A 17,697-nucleotide genomic window follows, 5' to 3' on the forward strand; every position below is an offset into this window, starting at 1 on the left:
CTTAGAATCGAGACGCAGTGAGGCCAAGTACCGAGCCCGTCAACGACAAAGCCGGGACACCGCCGCCTCCTGGGCCTTCTCTGTGCAAGATTCGGTGCCACTTTCTGACCGTGATTGCAACAACGATCTAGACGCTCCCTGTCTGTGTCCCTAACGTCACAGGGTCGGAGCAGGGGGGCTGGGAGCCAGGACTCCGGGGTTCTCTCCGCAGCCCTGGGAGGGGACGGGGGTTAGAGAGGTGTCCGGACTCCTGGGTTCCATCCGGTCCCGTTGCCCCACCCCAGGTCCCCGAGGCCATCTGCAAATGCCAGAAGGCCGGGATCACTGTCCGGATGGTGACGGGTGACAACATCAACACAGCCCGGGCCATCGCCGCCAAGTGCGGGATCCTCCAGCCTGGGGAGGACTTCCTGTGCCTGGAGGGGAAGGACTTCAACCGGCGCATCCGCAATGAGAAGGGAGAGGTACGGGGATCACGGCCCCCCTCGTGCCGCCGGCCCCGAGGGGGGGGATCACGGCCCCGCTCGCGCCGCCGGCTCCGAGGGGGGGGGATCACGGCCCCGCTCGCGCCGCCGGCCCCGAGGGGGGGGATCACGGCCCCGCTCGCGCCGCCGGCCCCGAGGGGGGGGATCACGGCCCCGCTCGCGCCGCCGGCCCCGAGGGGGGGGGATCACGGCCCCGCTCGCGCCGCCGGCCCCGAGGGGGGGGGATCACGGCCCCGCTCGCGCCGCCGGCCCCGAGGGGGGGGGATAACGGCCCCGCTCGCGCTGCCGGCCCCTGCCCACCCGAGGGGGGGTTAACGGCCCTACTACTGCTGCTGCTCTAGGGGAGGGTTCATACTCTGGGGTGGGGGGGTTGCCCCAGGCCGGGGAGGTGGTCCTGTTGCTGGATGGTCCTGTGGGGGGGGGTCCCCCACCACGAGCTGCTGTCTCCAGCTGTGTCCCTCCCCCCCAGATTGAGCAGGAGCGACTGGATAAGATCTGGCCCAAGCTGAGGGTCCTGGCCCGATCGTCCCCCACTGATAAACACACCCTGGTGAAAGGTACAGACTCCCTCCTCCCCACCCAAGGCATGTGGGGGGAGGGGGGAGGGGGCTTTGGGGGTGTGGGGTGAGGATGGGGGGCAGAGAGGAGGCCATGGGGGAGGGGTGCTCATGGGGCCCAGGCAGGGTGGGGAGCTGGCGGGGGAGGAGGAAGGGGGTGGGTTGTCGGGGCCCCCACCCCCCGCTGAGCCCCCCGCCCCGGCAGGCATCATCGACAGCACCATCGGGGAGCAGCGGCAGGTCGTGGCCGTGACGGGGGACGGCACGAACGACGGGCCGGCGCTCAAGAAGGCCGACGTCGGCTTTGCTATGGTGAGATGCCCCCCGGGGCCCCCCCAGCCCCACGCCCCCTTCAAGCCCCCTGCACCTGCCCGGCCCCCCGGGCACTCCGGGGCCCGTCTGGCGTCTGAAGCCCCAAGGGTGCCGCTGGGCCTCCCCCCAAACTGCCCCCCCCCCGGAAAGGGGATTTCCCACAATGCACTGCTGCACTTGCCCGTCCGTCCGTCCGTCCCCAGGCAAGCGCCCCCGTCCGGCGTCCCCCGGGTCCGCCTGGGGTGGGTGCGGGGGCCGAGCCCCCTGGGCCCCCGGGTCCGCCTGGGGTGGGTGCGAGGGCCGAGCCCCCTGGGCCCCCGGGTCCGCCTGGGGTGGGTGCGGGGGCCGAGCCCCCTGGGCCCCCGGGTCCGCCTGGGGTGGGTGCGGGGGCCGAGCCCCCTGGGCCCCCGGGTCCGCCTGGGGTGGGTGCGAGGGCCGAGCCCCCTGGGCCCCCGGGTCCGCCTGGGGTGGGTGCGGGGGCCGAGCCCCCTGGGCCCCCGGGTCCGCCTGGGGTGGGTGCGAGGGGCCGAGCCCCCGGCCCTTCCCTCGCTGGGCGGTGGGGGGGGGCCTGGGCTGCTGCCCCCCCCGTGACCCCGCTGTGCCCGCCGCAGGGCATCGCCGGCACCGACGTCGCCAAGGAGGCCTCGGACATCATCCTGACCGACGACAACTTCTCCAGCATCGTCAGGGCGGTGCTGTGGGGCCGCAACGTCTACGACAGCATCTCCAAGTTCCTGCAGTTCCAGCTCACCGTCAACGTGGTGGCCGTGGCGGTGGCCTTCACCGGCGCCTGCATCACCCAGGTGGGCGCCAGGGAGCAGGATGGCGCGTGCAGAGGGAGGCCCCGCCCCCTCCGCGCGCCGGCCCCGCCCCCTCCGCACGCCGGCCCCGCCCCTCCCTGCGCTGGCCCCTGGCCCCGCCCCCTCCGCGCGCCGGCCCCGCCCCTCCCTGCGCTGGCCCCTGGCCCCGCCCCCTCCGCGCGCCGGCCCCTGGCCCCGCCCCTCCCTGCGCTGGCCCCTGGCCCCGCCCCCTCCGCGCGCCGGCCCCTGGCCCCGCCCCCGCCGAGCGCCGGCCCCGCCCCTCCCTGCGCTGACCCCGCCCCCTCCTCCCGCCAGGACTCCCCGCTCAAGGCGGTGCAGATGCTGTGGGTCAATCTCATCATGGACACCTTCGCCTCCCTGGCGCTGGCCACCGAGCCGCCCACCGAGGCCCTATTGCTGCGCAAGCCCTACGGGCGCGACAAGCCCCTCGTCTCCCGCACCATGATGAAGAACATCGTGGGCCACGGCGTCTACCAGCTCGGCATCATCTTCACCCTGCTCTTCGCGGGTAGGCGCCGGGGCCGGGCGGGGGGCCGGGCGGGGGGCCGGGGGAGATGGGCCCCCGGGCGGGGGGCGGGGGTCTCCGGGTCTGCCCCTGACGCCCCCTCCTGCCCTCCCCCAGGGGAGATTTTCTTCGACATCGACAGTGGGCGGAACGCCCCCCTGCACGCGCCCCCCTCGGAGCATTACACCATCATCTTCAACACCTTCGTCCTGATGCAGCTCTTCAACGAGGTGAACGCCCGCAAGATCCACGGCGAGCGCAACGTCTTCCGGGGCGTCTCCGGGAACCCCATCTTCTGCGCCATCGTGCTGGGCACCTTCGCCATCCAGGTGCCCTGGGGGGCTGGGCAGACTCTGCCCCCCCGAGCCGGAGCGCGGCCCCCCCTGAGCCAGAGTGCGGACCCCCCCAGCCACTGCACGGACCCCCCCAGCCACTGCACGGACCCTGCCCCCCCGAGCCGGAGCGCGGACCCCCCCAGCCACTGCACGGACCCTGCCCCCCCGAGCCGGAGCGCGGCCCCCCGACCTGGAGCGCAGCCCCCCCGAGCCGCTGCACGGACCCTGCCCCCCGACCCGGAGCACGGCCCCCCTGAGCCGGAGCGCAGCCCCCCCGAGCCGCTGCACGGACCCTGCCCCCCCAGACGCCGAGCGCGGCCCCCCCCGACCCAGAGCGCGGCCGCCCCAGGCGCTGCACGGACCCTGCCCCCCCCAAGCCGCTGCACGGACCCTGCCCCCCCAGACGCCGAGCGCGGCCCCCCCGACCCAGAGCGCGGCCGCCCCAGGCGCTGCACGGACCCTGCCCCCCCCAAGCCGCTGCACGGACCCTGCCCCCCCAGACGCCGAGCGCAGCCCCCCCGACCCAGAGCGCGGCTGCCCCAGGCGCTGCACGGACCCTGCCCCCCCCGACCCAGAGCGCGGCCGCCCCAGGCGCTGCACGGACCCTGCCCCCCCCTGAGCCGCTGCACGGACCCTGCCCCCCCCAGACGCCGAGCGCGGCCCCTCCCGACCCAGAGCGCGACCGCCCCAAGCGCAGCACGGACCCTGACCCCCCGACGCCGAGCGCGGCCCCCCCGACCCAGAGCGCGGCCGCCCCAGGCGCTGCACGGACCCTGCCTGGGGCTCGGCCCAGCTGTCCCCGGCCGCCCTGCGGCTCAGCCCCGTCTCCTTCCCCGGCAGATCGTCATCGTGCAGTTCGGGGGGAAGCCGTTCAGCTGCTCGCCCCTCGACGCCGAACAATGGCTCTGGTGCCTCTTCGTGGGGGTCGGCGAGCTCGTGTGGGGACAGGTGAGACCCCTCCTCTGACCCCCGCCTCCCCCAAGCCCCCAGCCTCCTCTCCCCCACTCTGACCCCCCTCCCGGAGCTGGGGCGAGCACCCAGGAGTCCCGGGTCCCTATCCTACTCGCTCTCACCCACCAGCCTCCACTTCCTTCCACAGCTAGGCAGAGAACCCAGGCATCCTGGCTCCCGGCACCGCTCCCCCACTCTGAACACCAACCCCTCCCCTCCCCCGCCAGCTGGGGAGAGAACCCAGGAGACCTGGTTCCCAGCCTCCCCTACTCTAGCCACCAGACACACAGACCCCCCTGGGCTGGGGAGGGAACCCAGGCGTCCGGGCTCATACGTCAAGGCGCCCATTTCTCCGTCCAGTGGCTCCCCAGCAGCGGAGCAGAACCCTCCCATCCTGAGACTTTAAATAGGGTGCGAGCCCTCGAGGGCGCTCACTGTGTTCAGAGTCATGGGCGTCACCCAGCGGTGGATGGATAGAGCTTGGGAGCCAGGACTCCTGGGTTCTCTCCCCAGTTCCAGGGCAGTGATTGTGGGGGGTGGGGGGTTCAGGGTTCTGTGTGCGCTGGGGGCAGGTTTAACCCCTTCTCTGATTTCCCCTGCAGCTGATCGCCACCATCCCCACCAGCCACCTGAAATGCCTGAAGGAGGCAGGGCATGGGCCCGGCAAGGACGAGATCACGGATGAGGAGATGGCAGAGGACGAGGAGGAGATAGACCACGCTGAGCGGGAGTTGCGCCGTGGCCAGATCCTCTGGTTCCGCGGCCTCAACCGCATCCAGACCCAGGTAGGGCCCGGGGTATCCCACCGCCCCCACCAATGCATTAATCCGCCTCCCTTTCTGACCTCCCCTCCACGCCCCTTCACGCTTGTGCCTGGACTGGGGAATGTGGGACCCCACTTACCCCACCAATGTGTCAACAAGCTCGCCCGCCTCCCTTCCCCACTCCCCTTTTTGCTTTTGTGCCTAGATATGACGGGGAGGAGAGAGACAGCCAGGAATCTCCTAGCCCTGAGCAGGGGATCCGGTGGCCACTTGGCTCATGGCCCTGTTGTTTCCGCCTTCAATTCCCGCTCAAACGAATAGGAGACCCAGATGTCCTGAGTCCGATCTGGGGCTAGATGGGCACCCATGGTATTATCCATAGGTGGGTGGGAGGGCATCTCCTAAGCCACTCAGGACACCAGAATGGGGTGTTTCTTGTCGCCCAGTTCACAACCTGCCCCCTCTCTAACTTGCTGTGGGTACGGACACTGGGTATCAGAGTTCGCACCCTAGTGAGATGAATGGGGCAGCTCTCTCCTTCTCAGAGTGATTGGGTCAGGCTCTCCGCAAACTCAGGCATGGCTGGTGAGGAGCCAGGACCCCAGGGTTTTTGCTGTCATTTGACCCTCCCTCTGCCTAGAGAGTTTATCTCCAACCCATCATTTACATGTAGTCCCGTAGTGCCCCCTAGCAGGGCTCTGCACAGACCTTATACCCTAAGGGATGGATTTCAGCCCCGGTCCTGTAGCCGAATGAGCCCCAGATGGGAGATGTGACTTCCCCTGCCCCCAACCTTAACTCTGCCCCCTGCATGGCCCCCTCCTGAGCCCACTGCACTCCGTCATGTATCTCTGACCCCAGGGTGTGAGGGGCACACTTCAGGATGGGGAGTGGGCAGAGTTAAGGTTATTTTGGGAAACGTCTCCATCATCCCCCACAGGATGCGGGAGAGGGAGCTGGACTTGCTGTGGCTGGCTATAAGGTGCCAGTTCTTAAGGGGGCGACAGCCCAATTCACTCTGGGGCCATTCCCGGGCATCCTTGTCTGGCTGCTGGGAGGAATTCCCCAGGCAGGAGCTCAGCGGATGAGATCAGAGAGAACCCAGGAATATCAGCGACCGGACCTGGTCGACGATTCCTCCAGCTTTGTCTACAAAACGAGGATTTCGTTTGGGAGGGGGCCCCGAAGTTTTCAGCTGGAAATATTCAAAGTGTTTGGTTGCTGGGGCAAAGAATCGTTCTGGCCTGATAAATGTTCAGATTTTGGGCCCAAAGTACTCAGTGCTGGAGTGAAACCAGGCAGTTTTCAGCCAAGTTTACTCCGCTTGGGGTCAGACACTTTCTGGTTCGGGCAAATTCTGGTAACTGGTTTTCAGACCAAAAACTGCAGTTTTCGGTCAAAAACATTGGGTTTGGGCCATTTTGGGTCAAAAATATCCAGTTTTCAGAAGTTTTCAACCAAAAATTCTCTCTCTGAGGGGAGGGGATGAGAATAATTGGGGGGGGGTTTCAGCTAAAATAGAGTTTTGGGCCCAAAATACACAGTTTGGGGTCATCTTCAGCCCAACCACAAATACTCCAAAGTGTATGGCCAAAATGATCCAGGGCTCAGTCGTCAAAGTGAACGGGTTTTGAAATAGGGGCGGAAAATTTTATTTTTCTGCCAATCCCCTTTTTCGAAAAACTAGGAGAAGTTGACGTTTTCCCAGGACAGTGTTGTGGAAAAGGGGGGGAAGGTGAATGGAACTTTTCTGCGGAGAGGGAAATCCCCAGCTCCCATTCTGGGCCCAGCTCTGGGCGGTCTGAGGAACTAACCGAGCGTCGGGAAGGGTATAAACCAACCTCCGACAATCACGGGATCAGACGATGTTTCTCCCAAGGGCCGGGCGGCCATAAGCTCCTACGAGGGCGCCCTGAAGCAGCGAGGCAGAATGCCGGGCTAGATGGGCCCTCTTCAGAGGACCGCGGTTACTAACCTGCTTTCTGATTGCAGCCGGCATCTCTCGGAGGGACGTGGCAGCTTGTAACTCGTTTCCTTTCCTTTCTTAACGTGAGGGACAGAGCCCGGCTCATGGTGGCTTGGACAGAGAGCTGCTCATCTTTGCATCTCTGCACGCACCCAGCTCTCCTGTTGCCAGCCCCCCTGCTCTGACTGCTAGGCCCTACTCCCCTCCCCGAGCTGGGAGAGAACCCAGGAGTCCTGGCTCCCAGAACCAGCTGGTGTCAATCGGCCATCGCTCCTTTGAAAGACGCAGCCACGCCCTCTAAGGGATGGATTTAAACTGATTTAGTTGCAATCCGTGTGGACGCACTCAATCTGGTTTAGCGGAGGTCGATTTAAGGAATCGGTCAGGGATCTTGATTTGAAATCGGCACGTCCATTCAAGGCGGAGCGCACCCGTTTCCAAACCAATTCAAATTCAATCCTGAGAAGCCGGGACTCGGCAAAGGACTTGGGGCGGGGCAGATAATCTGTGGGGCCAAGCAAGAGCCGGGGGGGGGGGGTGACTTTCCCTCTGGATGTGGCCCTGGTGCGCCTCTGCTGGATCCTGCCTCCAGCACCGGGGTGATCAGCGGGAGCAGCTCCGAGCGGAGCCGTGGGCCCGATGGAAGGGTTAGGCCCAGAGGAGCCCGAGGAGCAAGTTGATCCCCACTGGGAGGGAGCAGTGAGAAATCTGCCTTCCCCGTGCAGCTCTCCCCTTCCAGCCGGCAACGCTTTCTGACCCTACCCTGGCAGCTGCACGGTGCCCCCACGGGCAGCCGCCTGTGGGGCCCAGCCCGAGGGCCGGCCCTGAGGCTGAGGGGCGAGTGGATCCCAGCCCTCCGCGGGGAGCAGACATGGGGTGCCCCATGAGCCGGCAGCCGCAGGTCGAACCAGACCGGTTCAGGCTGCGACGAAGGGGCCGGTGTTCAAGGCCAAGGGGAGTTAGCTCCTGGGACGGTTTCCGCCGGGGTCGTGGTGGAGTCTCCTTCACGGGTGCAGTGCAAATCACGACGGGACGCGTCTCTTCCGAGCCTGCCCTGGCTCGGCCGGGATCTGATCCAGGGACCCCGTGGCCGGGTCAGACAGATGCTCCCACGGTCCCTTAGCCAGCAGGAACCTCCGCACGAGCCAGCCACCGTCAATGGAGCGAGGCCGATTTCCATCCAGCCCCCACCAGCACCCCCCTCCCCGTTTACCCAGCCTCCTCGGCTCCAGCCATTGCTTGGGGGCGGGGGAACCCCCCAAGATCATCAGTGGCTGCTTCCCAAGCCACTGGCGGGTGCCCCGTTCCAAGGCGTCTCCACCCCCACAAGCGGGTTCGTTGTTTTGACCCCAAGCCGAGATTCCCCCCGACCCCAGCAGCCGGCCTGGGCTTCTTTTTTTTTAAAGTCCTCCCACCAAAGCCCCCAGATCTCCGCAGCCACCGCCTCCCCTGTTCCCCTCCCCCCGACGCCCAGTGCCAACCGCGGACGACGTCTCTGTGTCTCGTTTTCTCTCTCCTAGATGGAAGTAGTTAGCACCTTCAAGAGAAGCGGCTCCTTTCAGGGGGCTGTGCGGCGCCGCTCCTCGGTCCTCAGCCAGCTGCACGAAGTAACCAATCTTTCTACCCCTACTCACGTAATTCTCTCCGCTGGCAATCCCACTTCTGCCACCATCGGGAGTGAGTCACCGTTTTGCTCTTACTGCTTGTGTGCTTTTGAACAACAAAAAAAGGCAGATTTAACGTCTCCCCCCTTCTCCCTGCCTCCTATGGCCCCCCCATTCCGCCCGCCGCCCCGGCCCCCCCATGCTCACTGTTGGTCTCCTATCTATTTTCAGTTCTCTCTCTGCTCTCTGTCTGACCTCAGGCGAGCCGGATTTCCATTTCCTAAAGCCATACGGTCGCTTTCTCTCTTTCGCCTTTAGCCGGTTGATTCAGACACCCGCCCCCCACCCCTTTATTGGTTCCCTCTTCTGTCCTTCCGGGGCGGCTTCCCCAGCTGCACCCCCGTTCAGCTGGGGATCTGGCCCCATTCGCAGTCAGGGTTTGGGTCCGTGTCCTTTTCTCCGTGTTTCTGTGCGTGCCCGTTTGGGAGTGGGGAGAGGTCAGAGACCTCCATGCTGCCCTGGCCCCTTGCGGACCCCCAAACAGGCCAGATTCCACCACCGAACACACCCATTAATGAACAGAGGAATCAGATTCGGATTTGGTGTGAAGCTGGAGGGACTCCCTTCACGTGAGCCAAGCTTATTGATGGGCTACTGGGGCATGGCTGGGGCTGGGTTAGAGAAATCAGATCAGGAATTTCTGTTTCCCGTGGGGCTACGTTAGACCGGGGGCGCACTCAGACGGGCGTGGGAGAGGGTTAACACTGGGGGTGGTCTCTGTTCCCCTCCTCTGAGATGGGGGCAGGCAGGATACCGGGCTAGATGGGCTGCTCAGCCCCCCTCTCCCCCAGCCTCCCTGAAAATCTGCAGCGCTCCCTCCCCCAGTAAACTGCCTTTCTCCTCCTCTAAGAAGCGCATAGTGACAAGCCTAGGCTGGTGAGGGAAGCGGTGACCGTCGCTCCCTTCCCCGGGTGGAGTCCCAGCATCCTGGGGGGCAGAAATACCTCCAGGCCAAGTAAGGGGGCTGTGGGGTTTGCTGCGGCCGGGGGCGGATGGCCTCTCGGTGCCGCCTTCCCCTGTGGCTCGATGTCGTCCTTTCGCGCCCCGCTCCCCGCAGGGTAAGCCTTCGAGTATGAGCCCGCCCGACTTCTTGCTCTCGACGCTTTTTTCCCCGATCGCGATCTCTCGCTGCTTTTTCTCTCCACACAGCTCTGTGTGTCCTGTTCGCCTCTGCCCCCCGCCCCGCGCATCCCTCCTACCAGCACCCCCCCCGCCAGCGCCCAGTGGGGTCTTGACGAAGGCTGTGTTTCTTTTAGGAACTGATCTGCGGCCGGGCGGCCTGGCAGGGTCATTTCAGGAGCGATTGGAAACCGAATACGAACCCTTCCCCTGCCCTGGCCCCTCCAGAATACAAGAGGGGGTGGGGATCAGGGAGGGAACCTGGCTGTAACGTCCCCCTGTCCCCTGCCAAGCAGGGCCGGGCTCAAAGCAATGGTCCAGCCCTTCGTAACCACCGTGGGGTCAAGCCAGGTGGGGACTGAGCTTGGCCACGGGCGCGAGGCTCAGACCGGGAGCTCTCCCAGGCACACGTGCAGCGCCTTGCACAATGGGGTCCCTGTCGCACCAGGAGCGGCACCGACCCCTCGTGGCCAAGATCGGGGGCCCCTGTCGTACAGGGCGCTGAACGGCCCCCGACCTCCAGAGCTCACCCCTGAACAAAAAAAGGCAGGGTCATTGGCTCCATTTCCCAGACCGGGAAACTCCATATCGGGGGGGGGGAGCTGCCACCTTATGGTGTGCAAAAAAAAAACCCCCCCTAACCCTACACAAATACACACCCATGAGCAAGCCCCCCCCCCCTCCCGGGATTCCGCCTCCCATTTCAAAACTGTCGCCAGCCGCAGCCTGAAATGAACCCCAGACGCTCCCCCCATTCCTGCCTTCCCCCCTATCCTCCCATGTCAACCCCCGTTTTTCCCCCCCTTTCCAGCTGCCACGAGGAGCCGGGACGGAGCCACCTGTCCGGCTGCCAGGAGTCTGGTGCTTTTCGAGTGTTGGGGGGGGCAGGGTCTTTCAATCACACCTCTCATTCCCCCCCCCTCGCCCTGACCACCCCCATCCCATCCCTGACTTTGCTTTCTGCTTACTGCCAGGGTATTCGAGATCCCCACCAAACCCGGGCTGCTCACGCCCATCTGACACTGTAGCGATGGGGGGGAGGCCCTTAGCTGCCCTCCCCTAAATGCCATTCTTTGGGGCTGCAGCTGCACAGACCCCGCCCCCCAACTGAGGTCGGGGGCCCCTGTCACACTGGATACTGTGGAGACACCCCCCATCCTGACCCAGATAGGGGGCCCCTGTCACACTGGGTGCTGTGTGTACCCAGTCCCTGCCCCAAAGAGCTCACGGGGTGAATAGACAGAGGGGGAAACTGAGGCAACGTGCCACACCAGCCAGGCTGAGCTGGGAGTAGGACCCAGGAGTCCTGAGCCTCGAACCGCCCAAACCAGCCTCCCTCTGAGCCGCTGTTGTGAGCCCGGGGTGCAACGCGCAGCCCCAAACCGTGGGGGCGTGCAGGAAACAACAAACTTGGGGGGCAGCTTTTTGCTCCACCTAGTGGACAGATGTGGAGGGTCCTGCCTCCTTGCCCACGTTCACCCCACCTTTGCACCCCTTTTCTCCCACTCTGCCTCTTTCCTCCTCCCTCCCCTTTTGTTTCCGCAGGGACCCAATCCTGACACACACACCCCGGAGGGGTTACCGGGCTCTATTTGCTGTCCCAGCCCCTTTATCCCCCTCCCCCCCCGCATCTCTTCATTTGCGCCCTCTGGGGGTGGGGTGCGTGGCATGGATGGGCACACGGAGCCGATGGCATGAGCCCCCCTGCTCCCCGCTAAGATCCAGCAAGGATGGGCGTGAATACTCGAACGTTTACCGTGCTCTCGCATGCCTCGTGTCTGTCTGTCCTCCCTCGGCTGGCCCAGCGCGAGGCCTTTGTCCCTCCCTCCATCTCCTGGGTCTTCCTGCTCTGCCCTTCCGGGGTGCCCCATCCTGCTCGGCATGGCGCACGGCTTGGGGAGGGGGCTAGGCTGAAGGCAGCGCTGGCTAGATTACAATCCTGCCAAGGAAAAGGCCGCTTTGGGGGGGCTGACGGGGTTGGTCGGACCTGGACACAGCACAGATGCCTCCCATCCCACCCGGGGGAAGGCCCCAAGAGGCCAGGCAGAGCACAGACCCCGCCCGGGTTCAGGGCCCCTGCTGCTGTCCCTGCCCCGAAGAGCTCAGAGAAAGGACGGGGCACCCCCCCAATCCAGAGGGAGCTTGAGAGTGAAGCATGGGACGGAAGCGCAGGTGGAACCCAGGGGTCCCAGCCACACACACACTGTAACCACCAGACCCCCACTCTCCTCCCAGAGCCGGGGAGAGAACCCCGGAGTCCTGGTCCCCTGCTCTAACCACCAGACCCCACTCTCCTCCCAGAGCCAGGGAGAGAACCCCGGAGTCCTGGTCCCCTGCTCTAACCACCAGACCCCACTCTCCTCCCAGAGCCGGGGAGAGAACCCTGGAGTCCTGGCTCCCAGGCCCCCTGCTCTAACCACCAGACCCCACTCTCCTCCCAGAGCTGGGGAGAGAACCCCGGAGTCCTGGCCCCCTGCTCTAACCACCAGACCCCACTCTCCTCCCAGAGCCGGGGAGAGAACCCCGGAGTCCTGGCTCCCAGGCCCCCTGCTCTAACCACCAGACCCCACTCTCCTCCCAGAGCCGGGGAGAGAACCCCGGAGTCCTGGCTCCCAGGCCCCCTGCTCTAACCACCAGACCCCACTCTCCTCCCAGAGCCGGGGAGAGAACCCAGGAGTCCTGGCCCCCTGCTCTAACCACCAGACCCCACTCTCCTCCCAGAGCTGGGGAGAGAACCCCGGAGTCCTGGCTCCCAGGCCCCCTGCTCTAACCACCAGACCCCACTCTCCTCCCAGAGCCGGGGGGAGAACCCCGGAGTCCTGGCCCCCTGCTCTAACCACCAGACCCCACTCTCCTCCCAGAGCCGGGGAGAGAACCCGGAGTCCTGGTCCCCTGCTCTAACCACCAGACCCCACTCTCCTCCCAGAGCCGGGGAGAGAACCCCGGAGTCCTGGTCCCCTGCTCTAACCACCAGACCCCACTCTCCTCCCAGAGCTGGGGAGAGAACCCCGGAGTCCTGGCCCCCTGCTCTAACCACCAGACCCCACTCTCCTCCCAGAGCCGGGGAGAGAACCCCGGAGTCCTGGCTCCCAGGCCCCCTGCTCTAACCACCAGACCCCACTCTCCTCCCAGAGCTGGGGAGAGAACCCCGGAGTCCTGGCCCCCTGCTCTAACCACTGGACCCCACTCTCCTCCCAGAGCCAGGGAGAGAACCCCGGAGTCCTGGCTCCCAGGCCCCCTGCTCTAACCACCAGACCCCACTCTCCTCCCAGAGCCGGGGAGAGAACCCCGGAGTCCTGGCTCCCAGGCCCCCTGCTCTAACCACCAGACCCCACTCTCCTCCCAGAGCCGGGGAGAGAACCCCGGAGTCCTGGCTCCCAGGCCCCCTGCTCTAACCACCAGACCCCACTCTCCTCCCAGAGCCGGGGAGAGAACCCAGGAGTCCTGGCCCCCTGCTCTAACCACCAGACCCCACTCTCCTCCCAGAGCCGGGGAGAGAACCCAGGAGTCCTGGCTCCCTGCTCTAACCACCAGACCCCGCTCTCCTCCCAGAGCTGGGGAGAGAACCCCGGAGTCCTGGCTCCCAGGCCCCCTGCTCTAACCACCAGACCCCACTCTCCTCCCAGAGCCGGGGGGAGAACCCAGGAGTCCTGGCTCCCACTCCCCTGGACACACACACACACTCTGACTCACAGACTCCCAACCCCTGAGTGCACCCCCGTTTCCCAGGAAGGGGGAGTCCCTCCTAGCTGACCCCTCCCCTTGCTTAGTTTTCAAAGGTGCGGCACTGCCCCAGTGGGGTTGGGGGGGTCAGTGACACGTAACCCCCTGCCCTGTTCTGCCTGCAAAGCCCAACCCCCACGGCAATCGGCTGGGGCTGGGGCTGGGGCACGCTGGATGTGTGGGGGGGGTTCTTCCCGCTCTAGCATGTGCTGTCTCCCCGGGGGGGCTCCCCCACCCCGTCCCCTGGCTGGGAGCAGGCCCTACCCACAATGCACTGCACAGCCCGGAGAACAGGTGAGCCCAGGTGGGAGGATCAGCTGCCCCAGAAGGTACCATGCGAGCGGCACTGGGCTCTTAACGGGACCCCCCCAGGGCCCTCCTCCTCCTCCTGCCTTGGGCCCTGATCCAGGCCTCCCCCGGAATCAATCCCCCCCCGTCCTGAGTTGGGCACAGCCCCCAAACAAGTGCAGCCCCCCCCATGCCTCCTATGGGTGCAACAGCTCCCAAATGGAGCAACCCCTGCCCCACAAGAGGAGTGGGAGGTGTAAAGTGGCCTCTCCATAGCAAGGTGACCTTTACCCCTGCTGGGGGGCTCTGGCCCCATTGACTCCCTGGAGCGACAGCCCATTGTCCCCAGCTGGGGGGCTCTGGCCCCATTGACTCCATGGGGCAACAGCCAACTGTCCCCAGCTGGGGGGGCTCTGGCCCGATTGACTCCATGGGGCAACAGCCCGTTGTCCCCAGCTGGGGGGCTCTGGCCCCACTGACTCCATGGGGCAACAGCCCATTGTCCCCAGCTGGGGGGCTCTGGCCCCATTGACTCCATGGGGCAACAGCCAACTGTCCCCAGCTGGGGGGCTCTGGCCCCATTGACTCCATGGGGCAACAGCCCATTGTCCCCAGCTGGGGGGGCTCTGGCCCCATTGACTCCATGGGGCGCCGGCCCATTGAACCTGGGGTGGGGGGTCTGTCTCTTTATGCCGTCATCAGAAGGATGCGGCGGGGTTAAATGCCTGTTCGAGGAGCCCAGCAAAGGGTGGGGAGGCTGTAAACTCCCCTCCCTCCCCAGCCCGGGGGCCACAGTGAACCCAGGCGTCCGGGAATTTTGAACCCAGGCAACAGGCTCTGCCACTTTTCTGTTGCTGTTTTTTCTTTTTGTTTGATCAGTGCTCATTCCACCCCCACCCCATTTCCCCTCCCTCCAGCCCCTCTGCTGCTGCATATGGCCCGTAGGCGCTAGCCGCCGGCTCTGCGCTCTCGTGTTCCTTGTGGGGGGCACGTCCAGGCCGCCCCGGCGCAGGAGCCAGGGACTGGTCATCACAGGGCCTACGGGGCGGGAAAAGGGATGGGACCCAGGGAGCTGGAGGATGGACTTTTTGGAGGAGCAGTGGGAGAGGGGGCATGGATGGATAGGGGATAGGATAGATAGATACATGGGTGGGGTGAATGGATGTGGGGTAGGACAGATAGCGGGGGGAGGGATGGGGTAGGATACAGAGACTGGGATGGATGGATGGATGTGGGGTAGGATGGCTAGTGGGGGAGGGAGGGGTAGGAGAGACACGGAGACGGGGGTGTCTAGGGGATGGATGTGGGGTAGGACGGCTAGCGGGGGGAGGGTGGGGTAGGAGACACACGGAGATGGGGGTGTCCAGGGGACGGATGGATGGACAGAGGGACGGTGCAGAACAGATGGACGGCTAGCTCAGGCTCGAGCTGATCACGTATTCCCGGCCCTGGGAGCCAGGACTCCTGGGTTCTCTCTCTGGCTCCAGGAGGGGACTGGGGTCTCGGCTTAGAGCAGGGCGGGCTGCGGGCCAGGACTCCTGGGTTCTCTCTCTGGCTCCAGGAGGGGACTGGGGTCTCAGGGGTTAAAGCAGGGCAGGCTGCGGGCCAGGACTCCTGGGTTCTCTCTCTGGCTCCAGGAGGGGACTGGGGTCTCAGCTTAGAGCAGGGCGGGCTGCGGGCCAGGACTCCTGGGTTCTCTCTCTGGCTCCAGGAGGGGACTGGGGTCTCAGGGGTTAGAGCAGGGTGGGCTGCGGGCCAGGACTCCTGGGTTCTCTCTCTGGCTCCAGGAGGGGACTGGGGTCTCGGCTTAGAGCAGGGGGGGCTGCGAGCCAGGACTCCTGGGTTCTCTTCTGGATCGACAGTAACCAAGTGACCGCAGGCTGCCCCCGGGCCTGTTGCCTGGATTGGCGCCTAGAACTCACTTTTCTTTCCCCTCCTTTTCCGCCCCCTGTGCCCGCCCTGTGCCCGCCGGGGTCCCTCCGGCCAGATCCGCGTAGTGAAAGCGTTCCGTAGCTCGCTCTATGAAGGGCTGGAGAAGCCGGACTCCAAGACCTCGATCCACAACTTCATGGCCACCCCGGAGTTCCTGCTGAACGACTACACCCACAACATCCCCCTGATCGACGACACCGACGCGGAGGAGAGCGAGGCGGCCCGCCGGCCCCCCAGCCCCCCGCCCACCCCCAACAAGAACAACAATGCCATCGACAGCGGCGTCTACCTGGCCACCGACGAGGGCTCCAAGTCTCCTGCCTCCGCCAGCCCGCTCCACAGCATGGAAACGTCCCTGTGACGCCCCAGCAGGCTGGCCCCGCGGCAGGGGGGCAGGAAGATCGAGCAGCCAGAGGGACGGGGGGCCCGGGCTCCTTCGGCTTGTCGGAGCGTGAACTGGCTGCGGACAGAGCTGGAGCTGGGAGCGGCCCCTGTTTCTCTGGGGAGGCCCAGCGCCACGCGCCCCCCACCCCGGCGTGCGCTCCGGGCCCCGCGGCCCCGGCAGACTCTGGGCGGTGCCGGAGCTGGCCAGGAAGGCCCTGCCGCAGGCGGGGCGAGGGCCCCTTTAGCGATCTATAGCCTCAATATATCTACGATACCGACTGACTGTCTTATGGGACTGACCATCGCATGCCGGCCCCACATGCTACTTCCCACCACCACCACCCCCCAGCATCCCCCCTCCCCGGGGCAAATTTTCAGCCTGAGCAGCGGGAGGGAGATTGTGCGTTTTGGTTTCTTTGTTTTTTAAAGTCGTCGGGCGCTGGAGCCGGTGTTTAACAAGGGCTTGGGTGTGAAAACATGGCAGGAGCATTGGAGTGGGGGGGCCACAGCACTGGAGATCGGGGCCTGTCATGCTGGACCCCAGCCAAGAGCGGAGCCCCCGCTGTGCCACGTAGCCCCCCGACCCAGATGGGGGCCCCATCGCACCAGGAGCTGCACAGACCCTCCTGACCCAGACCGGGGACCCCCGTCGTGCTGGGGCAGTGCCCGCCCCCCGCAACACTGCTGTAAGTCTCTGTCAGTGTTAGGCCCCCCAGCACTGCTGGTGGGGAGATGCTGCAGCCCAGGACGGGGCCCGCGTGCTGCAGGGGCGCGAGGGGCATTGGATCTGGTTCCCAAAGTGACACTGAGTTCCCAACGCCCCAAGGCCTATCCCTGCCCTGTGTGCCCCCAGCCTCCTCGGGGGTCCCTCAGTCACCACGGAGATCTGGGGGTGGAGGGAGCTGTCCCAGGCACACCAGCTAGGGCTGGCCCTTGTGTGTTATTTACAGACCTTCAGATCCCCCACCTGAGACTGGGAGCCAGGACTCCTGGGTTCTCTCCCTGGCTCTGGGAGGGGAGTGGGGGCTAGTGGTTTGAGCGGGCTGAGAGCCAGGACGCCTGGGTTCTACCCCTGGCTCTGGTAGGGCAAGTACCTGCTCCTGCCTCAATTTCCCCTTCTGGCACAATCCTTCTCAAAAGCCCCGTGTGGGAGGCAGGAGCAATGGGGGTGGGGTCCCATATTTCCTACGAGGCCCCTTTCCCATTTCCACACCTCATCCCGCGTCCGACCACCAGCGCCCTCAAAAGCCATGCCTTCCGGCTAAGGGTAGCCCCACCCCGGTGAGGACAGCTCTTCTGCCCTCCAGCCCAGCCCCTCGACTCCCTGGGGGGCGCATCCAGGAAATCTCACCTCCGTCCGTCCAGCTTGTTCTCATTCAATATTGTACATATACTGACAGAGTAGGGCGGGGGGAGGGGCGGGGGAGGGGTGAATATATAGAGATATATTTAAAAAAAAACAACAAACCTTTAAAAACCCAGCACTCCCTGCACACTTTTCAGCCGTGTAAACCTCGCTGGGTCTAAGCACACCCACGCGGGGGATCCGTTCTGGTTCCTTCCTTTCCTCCAACCGGGGACACACACAGACTGCCTTTGATTTTTTTTAAGGACCAAACAAAAATCAACTTGAGGTTTCTGTGGGTGTCCCCGCCCCCCCTTCCCACAGTGTGGGGGCGGATTTCGGACTGAAATTGTGACCCCCCCACCATGCCCATTTCCGGATCAAAGCATATAACTCAACTGAATGGCTCGATCAAGTTTGTTCATATTATTAAAAATTAATAAAATAACTCACCCGGATGCCGTTTCTCCTCCGGCAAGGGGGGGCGGGGGGAGAAGTAAGACGGGGACGATGCAGGCGCTCTGCAAACGCGGGCAGAGTCAGTTA

At 65.1% G+C, this 17,697-nt stretch overlaps 1 protein-coding gene across 7 annotated transcripts in view; it reads left to right on the top strand.

Annotated features, from left to right (window-relative positions):
- The window catches only part of ATP2B3 (ATPase plasma membrane Ca2+ transporting 3), a 46,486-nt gene extending 28,887 nt beyond the window's left edge, over positions 1–17,599 (top strand). For 2 of the 7 annotated variants that reach the window (XM_075122327.1, XM_075122326.1), the window contains 10 exons: positions 285–464; positions 955–1,042; positions 1,248–1,354; positions 1,966–2,157; positions 2,470–2,683; positions 2,798–3,009; positions 3,856–3,963; positions 4,569–4,751; positions 8,217–8,373; positions 15,478–15,637. In XM_075122327.1, coding sequence (XP_074978428.1) covers positions 285–464; positions 955–1,042; positions 1,248–1,354; positions 1,966–2,157; positions 2,470–2,683; positions 2,798–3,009; positions 3,856–3,963; positions 4,569–4,751; positions 8,217–8,373; positions 15,478–15,503 — 1,467 coding nt within the window. In that variant the 3' untranslated portion in view covers positions 15,504–15,637. Of the gene's footprint in view, positions 1–284; positions 465–954; positions 1,043–1,247; positions 1,355–1,965; positions 2,158–2,469; positions 2,684–2,797; positions 3,010–3,855; positions 3,964–4,568; positions 4,752–8,216; positions 8,374–15,477 lie in introns of all 7 variants that reach the window. The other 5 variants (XM_075122324.1, XM_075122323.1, XM_075122329.1 and 2 more) reach the window with 4 other exon arrangements.
- Positions 17,600–17,697: the final 98 nt, after the last annotated feature.

Source organism: Caretta caretta, chromosome 23, assembly GCF_965140235.1.
Source record: "Caretta caretta isolate rCarCar2 chromosome 23, rCarCar1.hap1, whole genome shotgun sequence".
Taxonomy (NCBI): Eukaryota; Metazoa; Chordata; order Testudines; family Cheloniidae; genus Caretta; species Caretta caretta.